At 43.1% G+C, this 13,197-nt stretch overlaps 1 protein-coding gene across 2 annotated transcripts in view; it reads left to right on the top strand.

Moving 5' to 3' along the window:
- The window catches only part of SCAP (SREBF chaperone), a 1,420,607-nt gene that overhangs the window by 1,037,308 nt on the left and 370,102 nt on the right, over window positions 1-13,197 (top strand). For both annotated transcript variants that reach the window (XM_069645830.1, XM_069645831.1), the window contains exon 17: window positions 11,432-11,996. In XM_069645830.1, the coding sequence (XP_069501931.1) occupies window positions 11,432-11,996 (565 nt within the window). The remainder of the gene's footprint in view (window positions 1-11,431; window positions 11,997-13,197) is intronic.

Genomic DNA, 13,197 nt, shown 5'->3' with positions numbered 1-13,197 from the left:
GCACATTCAGAAGGCCTACATGCCAGAGGCCTTTGGACGGAGGAGGAGAAGGCTATACATATCAGTCTCTTGGAGCTACTTGCTGTCTTCTGGGTGCTCAAATCATTCCTTCCACGAGTCAGCAGGAAAGTGGTGCAGATCTTTACACACAACACCACCACAATGTTCTACATATGCAAGCAGGGAGGCACAAGATCCCCCTCCAGGTCAGCGGAAGCACAGTCCCTGTGGCACTGGGGGTGGCAACATCAAATATTTCTCATTCCTTTTCACCTCCCAGGAATTCATAATACCACGACGGATTCCCTCAGAAGGGAACTGGGTTCCTGTCACGAGTGGCAGTTAAAGAGCTGTCAGCTCCAACAAACTTTCCACCATTGGGGAACCCCAGAGATGGACCTCTTAGCCAACTATGACAACAAGAGGTGCAAGGCGTTCACCAGCAGGTTTCCCCACCTGTGCCTAGGAGATGCCTTCTCGTTTTAATGGGAGGGAAAATCCTGCTATGCTTTCCTACCGCTTCCTCTGGTAGCATGAGTGCCAAGTGTCTGCAGAGTGCATCAGTGCACACTTATCTAAGTGGCCATGCATGGCTAAGACAGTTCTGGCACTCGGACCTCCTAGAGCTCTCCCCTGCAACCCCGATGAAACTCTACTCTCATCACGATCTGATGTCCAGGAACAAAGGGGAAGTACTCCATCACGACACTGCTTCCCTCAACTTGACGGCCTAGCTCCTGTGTTCCTACAGTTCTGTTCAATCCCGCTACCTCAACACTGCAGGGTCGTTCTAGTGTGGGTTTTGCGCACCCTCTACTCTTGCCTGCTACAACAGCAAATGGAGATGTTTGAAGGTGTGGAGCAGGACAAAGAAACTTAACCCCTTAGTTATTCAACCTTGTGATATCCAGCCATATTTGTTCTCTCTGGCACGCAATGACTTGGCACGCTCCTCCATTAAAGTTAACTTGGCAGCCATTTCAAGATTCACCCACTCTCCTCCCACACCTTTACTTTGGTCTCATAGATTAGTCAAGGAGTTTCTGGAGGATCTTTTTTGTCCCTTTCCGCAAATCAAGCGTCCGCCTCCAGCCTGGGAGCTGTGATGAATCCTATGGATCCCTCACTAATCCCCTGACTAAAGTCGCCTCCTGGGTGGCCAGGGAAAGGCAGACACGTCCTGATCTTGTCCTTGGGGGTGGTGTACTGCTAGAGGATCTAGGAGGAGACATGGGAAAGGTTGATGAGATCCTGTGGGATGAGACGCTGTATTTGTCCTTTAAAAAGGAGAACCTTTTACAGTTGCCAAAGCATGTAATTGGCCATTGTCATCATGATACATTATGAGGAACCTGAGGGTGTCCTCACTTCTTTCCACAATATATCCTCCTCCTAGGTGTCCAGTGAAAGGCTGTCGCTATCAGATGCTGACCCTGGGGGTGGATATGCGAGGGAGGATTATCTGGGTGGAGGGGATTCGGGGAGTAGGGATAAGGCACCCTTAGGTGAGACATGGTATCCCCTATTTCCCTTTCACCATGGGTCCAGTGTCCCCCATGCCTTTATAGGCTGTTGTCAAACCCTTCCCTACTTTTCTTGTGACTCTTTCCCTGAAACACACCAGTTATATACTGGGACGAGGAAAAGACCAATTGCGGACACACAGCCTCTCTTTATTGGTACGCACACTTAAAAACACCAGTTGACTACTGGGACGAGGAGGAGGAAACCAAGAGTAGCACAGAACTCCCAAACCAACAATGAGCTGACCAATCAGCCTGGCAGGAGGTTTAAAAGCAGGAAGATTGAAGATTGGAGAACATGGAGTCAGCTGTGGCAGCCGAGTCAGCTGCGGAAGCAGGTCGCAGGACTGCTGTGCGAGAGCAGACCTCTCCGGGAAGACGGCATGGCAGACATATTGCTCAAAGAACCTAAGAAGATGCAGCGTGTATGCAGCGGGAAGCACGGCTAAAGGAAGCTGTATGCCGGTGGCAGAGTGCAGAAGAGGAACTGGCGTGAGCATTCGCAGCTGCTGAGTGAGGCCTGCGCTGCGAGATATGCATCGTTGGTGGAGCGAAGCCACAGAGAGCTGCTGCAGAGACTACGCGAGGAGCTACATGAGAGAGAGGGAGTTTGTGACCCGTAAGCCTCACGGAATGCCATAAACACTGACCGGTGAGTCAGCCTAAAGAAGTGGACACTGGAGCAGCAGGCGAGCATGTAAGACCTTTAAGAAAGTGAATGAAAGCTCTGATTTAAATGAAAGCAAGCATTTTGATGAAAACAAGTATATTGAGTACCGATTGACATGAAAGCAAATACTTTGAACACTGATTTGAATGAAAGTAAGAACGGTTGAATACCGTTATGAATGAGAGTTGTTTTGTGGAATCACACGAGTTAAAGAAACTGTGCACACATTGGCAAGAGCCACGAAAGTATGTGAAAGTGCAACAAGGGAATGGGGGCAAAACAAGCAATGGTAAAGCATTATAAGGATGTGGAATGTGAAAGTCAATGCACTGCTGCAGAGATGAGACAGTGGTAACGTGCCTATGAAGGAGGAGCAAGTAAGGTGTATCGGTTGCGTGACCTGTAACAGTGTGGTCCAACAACTGCACCTAGATCGAGTGCACCCCTCTATAGAAAAGCCACTTAAAGCACCACAAAGAAGCTTGTGATTTATTCTAAAAGGAAACCTTGTATGATTTGAAAGTAAGGAGTTGAATTCTATGAGATTGGTGAAAGATAAAGACAGAAGAGCTGGGAAGGATCCCCAGGTATTGTTTTGTATTGAAACTGTTGAAAGACTTGAAAGCTTGTGGAATGGACCCCCTTTTTGTACTGTGAACTATCTGAACCTTGGGGGAAGGGAAACCTTTTGACAAAGAGCTGCACAAAGTGCAGAACGTTTATTTGAACACATCATTTAGAGTCTGACATTGCTACACATTGCATACAAATAGATGTGAGGTCAAGTATAGATGTTGGACACAGACCAATATTTGCTTTGGACTTCCTGACACTTAGTTTTATTTAGGTAGGGCACTCCCACCTTAGCTTAGGGCAAGATAGGCCTTTTCCAACCTTCTTTATTTTAATAAATGTTTGTTGCCCAAACTTTCAGTGTGTTGTCTGTGTCTCATTCACGATGCCTTCACAATATCTAAACCACATATGAAATCTGTAGTTATGGTCACAAGTGACATAGAACATGAACAGTCCCTAAAAACAGAAAGGTCATTCAAGGCACTCAAGGATAAAAGTCCTCCTTACTCCCAAAGGTATGATGGAAAGGAATTTAAAATTGTTGCCTTAAACAGACTGTTTTCCTCCTTTATAATTAATTATGTTGGTTCATCCTTGAATACATTTAAGGTAAATAAATCTACCCTTAAAAACAAGAAGTTGCTAAAAACAACTGATTTTGTTGTGGAGAACTACAAGTCTCATAATCCTATGAGTACTGGTATGAGGAAGATGGCTGAAGAGGCATGTTGCAGTAGTAGCCAGGCAATTAAGCCTGATAGCCCACACCTGAGGGAAGCTGGGAGGCTTAAGGTGACCCTATAGGTGCAGGCAATTGGAAGGAGCTGGAACACTTGTACGTGGAGTATATGCAGTAGTAGCAGAAGCAGAAGGAAGCAGGCACAGTGTTGGCAATCCAGGCAGAAGTGGGAGACGCAAAGGGACTCCAGGACTTTGCAGCAGATTTCACCTGCTTGTCCTGTGAGGGTCCAGTTCCCACAAACTCTGATGTGCAGAGGCTGGACAGCGGTAGGTGTGCAGGAAGACTACCTTTCCGGATCTGAGCCCAATTACAGTGATGAGAAGTTGCAGTGAAGTCGAGAGTGGCGAGAAGGGCTCCTTAATTGAGTGGTCGGACCAGAGACGCCTTCAAAGAGGAAAGCTATGTGTATGTGTCCTGAGAAAGACAGAAGTCGTAGATGTTTTGCAGCCAGAAGTCGGCATTCTAATTCCATGCTCGAACACTGTCGGTAGCAGTATCCAGCTAAATAATCGCTCGCGTAAGAGTAGAAGCGAGGTAAAGTGGAGTATTGAGCCTTTAACAATGGAACACTTGAAATGTATCACTCACGTGTGATCAGGTATTCTCTTCTTTCACTTGCGTAAAGAGAAAACGATATGACTACAATTGTTGAACTTAACCTGGTGAAAGCACACAAAGGAGTGATTGCGTGTGCCTTTTAAAGATTCTAGTGATCTCTGAATCTTATGTCAAAGCATTCAACAATTATAATGAGAGAAACCAAGTGTTAAAGCATTGTTATTACAAGTTGGAGAAAGCGAGCATTGCCCAAACCAAGATTGAACAAGGTATTTCCCAGAGTAAGGCTGAAACCAGCCTTTCCAAGTGATAAAGAATAGTTTATATATTACTGTGAGCCAAATAGAACATCCGCATTGCCTAAAACAAGAGTGTGCAAGCATTGCCTGAAGGCAAGAGGGTGGTAACAAAGCTTATGGGTAATTGTTTTGGCTAACGGCAGACAGAGGGATAAAGGCAAGTTTGGGCAAACATAACGCTTATAATTGTTCCTTGAAGTTGAATCAACCTACATTGCCAAAGCCAATAGAAAGAAGAGAGAAGTGGGTCCTAAAGGCAATTCTAGTTTGTTTGTTTTTATACAGACGAGAGGCAAAGATGCTGCCCCTGTGGAAAAGGAATATTCTGAGGAAGAGTGCCTTGCCTACTTGAAGGTGCTGAAGTACCCGACTGTGAATCTTGTCATAAATGAAAACTGTTTAAGAGCCACAAAGTACTGAAGCTGTGGTGGTTTATTTGGTTGTTAGTAGATTTGAGGCTTTCGTAGCACAAATGAAGTTGGACTACTATGAGGCAGAGGAGTTAGACCTTCATGGTGAACTCTTGTAGAAGTGGCTCAAAGTTGAGAGTTGCTGAAGTAGAACTGTTACAAAGCTATCCTAACAAAGATACCTATTGTGGCTCCTAATCTTGTAAAGAGGACTGTGGTTCACTAACATTTGCAGAAATTGTATTTACTTTGATCTAACAAAAAAAAACTGGCATTTCTTATTGGGCAACTGCAAGTTGTGGCAAAGTATCGTGGCTGGGAATGACATTGATGCTATTTTGAGAAAGTGGAAAGTCTTTGTTTCATCAGGAAAGGTTTTTCTGTTGTTGGAACTTTGGTTAATGGAAGTTAACTTTAACATTAAGTCTTCTGCTGATTACAGTGGAATACACACAGACGTATGGCTGATAGATACACAGTTTGTCAATGAACATGTTACAGTGAAATGCCCTGCGGGGGAAGTATGCTATGTTACAGATATCAATTTAGATCCCAATCCAAATTCATTCCAAGTGGGAACATCGAATCAAGCTGATTGATCCAGTGGATCTCCCTTTGTTGCATGAATTTATTTAAGTTACCACCCCTTCTGGGAAGATATACATGTTTGAAGATGATAAATTGTATTTGTGCAATTGTATGCCTTGCTTGATTGAAATGCTGCACAACTGGAGATCTGTCAGATGCTAGTCTGATGTTGGATGTATGTTCAACCCAGTGTTTTTGCTTTCCTGATAGTCATGCCCACATAATACATTCCACAGGGGCATTTTATGCCATAAATTACATTCTTTGTGTCACAAGTGGAAGTGTGGCATAAAGCGATGTTGTAACCTTTGTGGGGATGGGTGATGCAGTTGCCTTTGATTACGTTATGACAATTGTTGCAATTATTGCAAGGTATGGTACCTTTTTGAAGTCTTGTTTCTTCACTTTTTTGGACACAAGGTCGGCTTTGATGAGATAGTCCCGTAGAGATTTGCTTTTGCTATGTGTAAATAGTGGTGCTTTGGGGAACAGTCTGGCTAGGATAGGATCAAATGATAACGTGTTCCAATTCTTTCTGATTTTTTTTTTTATTTGTCCGCTTTGTTGTGAATATGAGGTAACATAGAATAGATCCCTGTTGGTGGTACGTTCCTTAGGTCTAAGAGCTTCCAGTCTTGTCGTGTTCACGACTTTTGCTGCACTAGCTTGGACTGACTCAATATTGTAACCTCTTTTGAGGAATTTCTCTGTGAGTAGTTAAGCTTTTTGGGAATAATCTTGATCTTCCGAAATGACACGTCTATATCTGAGGAATTGACTGAGAGGAATACGCTTGATGGTTCTTCTGGGATGAAAACTTGTGGCATACAATAGACTATTCCTGTTTATAGATTTTGTGTATATAGGGGTTTGAAGTTGACTAGATTTGGAGTAAATAAGTACATCCAGGAATTCAATTGACGTCTTACTGGATAAATGTAATCCTTGGAGCTAGTGAATCCATAAATGTGAAAAATTCCATCAGTTCTTCAGTTGTCCCATTCCATATGCCAAATAGGTTGTCAATGTACCTTAAACATTTGAGATGTTTCTTTCATTGTGTGCAACGTGTACTTCTTCCAAGTAGGACATGTGTTTGTGAAACTGGGGGCCATGGCCGCTCCCATCGAGGTATCCGAGATCTGAACAAACTATCTATCTTCAAACATGAAGAAATTGTTGCTCAAAACAATAGTAAGTAGCTTCAATGTGAGTAACTGATCAGCTTTTGGAACTTCCTTTGTGTTCAGTAGCAACCATTCTATGGCCTTGAGTCCCGCATGGTGTGTAATGTTGGAGTAGAAACTTGAAACATCCATGGTAAGCAGAATGTCAGTGTTTTCCTCAAAGATTACTCCATCAAGTTTCTTCAAAAAATGGTTTGTCTCTTTAATATAAGTGTTAAATCCATGTGTAAGTGGTTGTATAACCCAATCTATGTATTGGGCTAGTGGTTCCAGTAAGCTATTGTTAGCTGCTATTATTGGTCGTCCAGGCGGATTCTGAAGATTTTTATGAACTTTGGGTAAGATGTAGATCATGGGTGTAAGTTGGTAAGAAAGGTCCTTGTTCGATTTGTGATTAATTCATCAGCTTCTGCCTCATCAAGGACATTGTTAATCATGTTCCGTACTTGTTCAGTCGGGTCATTGAAGATTTCCAAATAGGTGTCTGGATCTGCTAGTTGTCTTTCAATTTCAGGTCTGTATTTATAGTGTACCAGATTACCAAAGCTCCCCCTTATCCGCTGGTTTGATGATAAGTTCCGGATTTTTCCACAACCTGTCAAGCACTTGTTGGTCGCTGTGTGTGAAGTTGGAGCGTGAACGTTTTTAAAATTTTAGTTTCTGAAGGTCCTTATGTACTTGTTTGTGAAATTTATCTAGAATTGGATTCTGAATGGGAGGTGTAAACGGGCTTTTGGTTTTCATTTCCAAGAAATTGGATTGTGTCCTGTTATCCGCAGTTTCAATTGAGTAAAAGGACACTATTAATTTCATTTTTCTGATCAGTTTAAAGAAATCAATTTTTTCTTTCAGCAGTGAGCTGCTGTAGCGTGGGACAAAAGAAATTTCTTTTTGTAATGTGGTTTGTTCAAATTTAGATAATTTGTAGCTGGAGATGTTAATGACTAGGTCTTCTTTTGCAGAAAGATTAACTTTTCTCGTTGGATTTTTTCTTCTTGTCGGACCCAATCTAAAAAAAAGAGGAAGAAGAGGGAACAGAAACTAGTGGGGTTTTTGATGTGGATGCAATTTGAGTGTCACTCTTGCGACTTTGTTCTTGTTCCATTTTTCTATCGGGTGCCTCGTCTGGAGTATCTATCTCGCCACTTCATGCTTCTGATGAAGACATTTCTGGGTGGGGTACACATTTGTTCTTGTAGGGAGTTCTTCTACCCTGTGTTGTCTTTTTGTGAGTAATACTCTTTCCACGTGTAGACGATGTCAAGCTTGTAGTCAAGGGTATTTCTTCTGAATTTCCTGATTTTCTTGAATTTCCTGATTTTCTTGAATTTCCTGATTTTCTTGAATTCTATCTCCTTTTTGTAACTGTCTAATTTAGTGTTGATGTCCTCTAACAATAACGATAGCTCTTCTTTAGTGATTAGGGACACTAAGATGGTCATGGTGGATTCTAAATCTACCTCTATTTAGTCTAGGGATTTGGACAGTTTTCCAATAGTCAAAATGATCAAGTCAGGTGAATTAGTCCCCACCTCTTGACAAATTCTGGATTATCTTTGCAGAGTGTTGGTTCCAGGTTGATTCTCAGTCCACATGGATTGCGTTGGGCTCTGTAGTATTGCGAAAGAGTAGTAGTGTGAAGTTTCTGGCTGATTTCTCTTTGTATTAATCTTTCAAGATGCTTAACCAACATTTGAGGTTTGTTGATAGAACACAGGTCTTGGTCTCTACTTTTAATCATATTTAATATACATGCTGCAAGAGTAGTTTCAATTGGTTACTGAAGTAGATTAGGGGTATTTCAGGTGCTCCCGGTCTGATCTTGGCTACAAGATAACAATAAAGTACAGTGAAAAGGGGTCCCTCGAAACATTCGGGGGCCAAGACCTGTGCACACAAGGGGAAAAGGAATTGCTTATAAACTTAAATCAAGAACACCAGTTCAAAGTGTGTCAAAACAATTTACTGTACAAAAGGGTTAGGGAGAATTTTCAAAATGTGCTAATTCCTCTCTACCTTAGAGACCCAGAGCTCTTTTGCTGAACTTTGGGACTCTGTACTTTTTAATTCTGTTTGTTTTGTGTGTTTTTTTTCTTTGATTATGGAGTTTTAAGAAAACTCCATAGGCCTCTTTTTGTGTGTGTTACACGGCACCCTCAGTGCAGTGACACAGGGATGTCTTTTTAGACTTCCCAAAGGTTTAAATACCTTCTCTGGGATAAACTACTGTTTCCCAGAGAATGTAAGGTTAAATTGACTTTACTAGTCTTTTTAAATTCCTATACCCAGCACACACTAGCTTCCTATAGAGTGCTCGAGGGGTTACCTAGTATCTGCTGTGTCTAGAAACTCATGTAGCACTCAAATGCTACCATTTTCTATCGAAATGGCTGCTGGCAGTGGTTTTACAATGAACTACCATGATTTTTCCCGACTGCGAACACCCGTAGCTAAAAATCGCGGGAGCCATGTTTTTCAAGATGGTGCATTAAGCCCCTTTGTTTAAACAGGTCCCGGTCTTCTTTGTTCGCCATTTCTTTTTGGAAAGGTCCTTCTAGTGTTTGTCTCTGCGCGCCAAACCAGGTTTGGTCCCTTTGTTTTTATGCCTTTGACGGGCTTCAGGATGAAGACCGCCTCTGGCGTCTGAGTGTCTGGGGTGGCCAGGAAGTGAGGGAGGTGCCCGAAACTCCCAGTGCTTAGTCTCCTAGGAGACCCAAATGCACTCTGGCTTGATTGGCTGGCTGATTGTCCGGCAAGGACAGTCACCCTGCTGGGTGAGTGGCAGCTAGGCTGGAATGAAAGGGAGAAAACTGTTTAAAAGGCGAGTTGCTTGGACTGAAAAGCAGAGTCGACCACTGGAACGAAAGAACCGAAGACGACGGCTACTGCAACTCCTGGACCGTTGGTTTGCCCGGTGAAGGCCTGCTGCAGGATCGAATTGCCACGTTCACCTCGACCGAGAAGCCCCTTCAAGGACGACTTCTTCCTTTTGAGTTGGTGGGACCAATCAACTCGTAAGCCACCTGGATACCATTCTCGAAGCTGGTTAGGATTAACCAGGGGGAAGGACACCAGCTTATGTGCTTGAACTGCTACTCGAACTGAAGTGACTCCATTTTGTCAGCAATTTCCGATGATCCGGTGCAGTGCAGGAGTCCCCAGACGTCCTCCCTCTTGTCCCCACGACTGAGGCTCAGGAAGTGAGATCTGCAGAAACTGCCAGGAACCAACGTCTTCAGCTGCATCTTTTTGCTTCATACTAAGGTACTCTGCCAACCCGATTGAGAGAACGCTTCTCTCGCTGTGAAAGTTCGTGGAACTTTCCCAACTTGCAGGCCTAATCAGCTTGTGACCCAACATATGATTCTTTTTCATACAAACTACTTCTGAGATCTTTGGCAAATACTTTATGGTTTACTTCAAGAACTGCTCTTTCCTATCCAAGACACTAGTCCATTGACTTTGGCCTAGGCCTATTGCTCTGAATCGAGTCCTCTAGTGAACTATAACTATTTACACTGTCTAAGAAAGTATTTGTGATCTATTCTGCTAACTTGTGCCTTTTTACTCCCATTGAAAGTAACTGAAATGTAATTTTGCTCCTATTTCAGGGGAGCCAAATTTGTTCAGAAACATATTGGTTTGCTATTGAAGTGTTTGTTTATAATATTAAGTTGCCTCCTTCTAGTGAATGTTTTCTAAATGATTGTGTAATAAATTAATAAGTGTTTTACAAAAAACCTTGAGAGTGTCTACTTGAACCACTGTGATTGTAAGACGTCTGTGTAACCTCGTGTACTGCTCACATTCCCTCTTGAGATGAGCCTGGCTGCTCAGCTCGCTACCACAAAACTGTGTAATACAGACTTATACCAAAGGTTGGTTTTGCTTACACCTGTAGTCCTAATTGTATGTGGTGATCCCAGAGGGTACTGCATGCAATTCTGCCTAACAACAATTAGGTAAGTGCAAAAGTAAAAGTAAAGAGTGAATACGTTTACAATTCAGTTTGTTCTATGACAGACCATTAACACAACATTTATTAGGAACAAGAGGCTTTTCAATATTAACATAATTTGCACAACATGTGCCGGCCCACAAGGTTGTTGCCAGTTTATGTAAGTACTTCTGCTTAGAACAACATATTACGAAAACATAAACCAATTCCCAATTAGACAGTTCATAAGAGCAGATATCTCAATGAGAGGGAGTTCTTGGCTGAGATAAGATGGTATGTCTCGGCGTGTTGACTCCTTTTTACTACGATGCGTTTTGGACATTCGTGTGCCCTTCATCAGGTAAGTGATATCTGTATTTAAGTGTGTGTCCTGTAAACAAAGTGAATACTGTATAAATCATACTTCTTCATTATTTGAATTGCTTTGTGTATTGAAAGTGGGTTTCCAGCAACAGATGTGTACTGTGAGAAACGCTGGTCTCCTATACCTGTCTTTGTCCATCAACAGCCTTTATTGTTTGGATGTCATACATTTTTTAAAATGTCATGCTCAATAAGCTCTTTTGAAATGGTCAACTATCATTCTTCGGAGTCTTGAAAAACAGCGCAGCGATTTTGCTCATTCAGCCTTATTGCTTGCTTGCTTCTGCAAAAATGTGTGTGCTCCTCTACGGTAGAGTACAGCCAGATAACCTGCTAGAAGTCTGGTTCCCGTCCACATTTTAGCTCACTGTGCCTCACCAGACAACAGTCTGGTACCACCTAAGTGGGCCGCTGGCCATAGAACAGGCCATCACAGATTTTTTGTTCTTGGTTGAAAGTATCCCACATTGCAGAAAAAGTTTGTTTTTATTTAACTGTTGTCAGAATATTCAGTATTGTTTTAAGTGTTAAATGTTGTCTTGTTGTTTTTACATCAGGTTGCGAAGAGAGAGCAGCGGCATCTTCGACTATCAGGATAGTTGGGACGTCCTCTCAGACTCCAAGTCAGTAACAGAGGACTCCTTCGAGAATGGCTACCCTTTGCTGAGAAGACTTACCCCCTTCCAGCCAATGCTCTTCTGTGAACAGCCAGATCTCAGCAGCATGATTAACACAGACTTCTCAGAACAAACAGTGCATGAGCAGGAGTCGCCCCAGGGAGCAGCAAGCTCCAGCTGCAGTGGCTATGATTTCAACAGCCTGGTGCAGCGAGCTCATGAAGAAAATGGCACCTCCAACTCCATCAGTTCCCCAGGCCTTTCCACTTCTCTCCATGGACAGTCTCTGTTCTCTGCCATGGCTAGTGGTGCCCGGTCTCCTGGCTGCTGTGCAGAAGGAGGATGCAGCACCTCCCGTAGGAGGAGCTTTGGGGATGACCCTTTTCTTGTCAATGGGAAGTGCTCCCCGGGACCATCCTGGGTGGATGACTTTGAGAGCTCGGTCTGGAGTCTAGGCCTGCAAGGAAACCTTATTGTGGCTGGACGCAGCAACGGCTCTTTAGAGGTAAGCAAGTGCTTCAGGTCTTTTAGAAATCAAGCTCATGTATTGTATATCCTTATGTTTGTAGCCTTAGAATAAATATTCCAATACAGTGACGCCTCTCCCAAAATACATTTTTAATATGCATGTCTGGTTTTATTTCTGTTGAAATGTGCCCACCATGCCATTTCAGTAAAAGGCCAGTAACTGAATGGGATAACAAAAAATGTAGACCATTCAAAGTACATGAATGGTGGGGTGCTGGAGCAAGCCCCCAAGTTCTGGTTCTCTCTGCTCACCACAATTGGTAAAATAAAAATGCTCTCAACGTTTGGGAACTTTAAAAAATGCATTAGACTCTGTGAAAATGACGAGAGGGGTGTAGGGAAAGCGCCACATAAGCAGGGTCCTGAGGGAAAGACGCAGAAAGTTTTTGTCCACAGCTAACTACATATAAAAGACCAGTGTTGAACAAAGAATTTGGTCTGCAGGGGAGTAAGAAGGCGTGCAGAAGGTTGATGTCCTTGAAATAACAGCTTAAAGCATGAAGAACCCCTTACCAGTCCTATGATAACCATGAAAACCCAAGAAAGGTCTTCTTGGGGGAAGCAGCTGATACCAATCCTCCTGGTCATGCACATCAGGAGCACCCGGTTGGTGCTATGTAACTTCATAGCCAATGTGTATGCAGCAGGTGGAGGCTATGCCGGGAGCTCAAATGTACTATGGCCATTCCAGTGATGATCTTTGTTCTTCTTAAGCCAGAACTTTATCCCCTCCACACAGCCACCTAGAAAAATATCAGATGGGTTTACTGCTTGGACATTCCCACAACTTCTCTTGGCATTCCTGCAGAGGCAGCCCGGTAGGTTTTCAGTCTCTGTAGAGTTGCATGAGCAATAGGGTGCAATCTGAAGCTGCATTGCCACCAAAGCAATAGAACTCTTGCTGCAAGCTGCCAATGGCTTTATTTATTTTGTGATTGCTAGGATATGTTGCAATGATTACTATGAAACAGTCATCAAGAACAACCCTAAACTTGTCATTGAATATGTATCCAGCAATGGCAGCACCAATCTCCACTAAGACTATCAGGGCAAGAAGGGTAGCGAATGTTATGACCTTAAAGTACTTCTCTTTCCATGCGCCACATCAGATGACGAATGACACCACAAAGATGACTGCCACCATGATGATGGGTGCTTCAGGTAACATGCATTCTGAA

The sequence above is a fragment of the Ambystoma mexicanum genome, chromosome 2p, assembly GCF_040938575.1.
Source record: "Ambystoma mexicanum isolate Mex_15411 chromosome 2p, UKY_AmexF1_1, whole genome shotgun sequence".
In the NCBI taxonomy this organism is placed as follows: Eukaryota; Metazoa; Chordata; class Amphibia; order Caudata; family Ambystomatidae; genus Ambystoma; species Ambystoma mexicanum.
The sequence above is the reverse complement of the archived record's forward strand: the minus strand, read 5'-3'. Positions and strand labels throughout refer to the sequence as shown.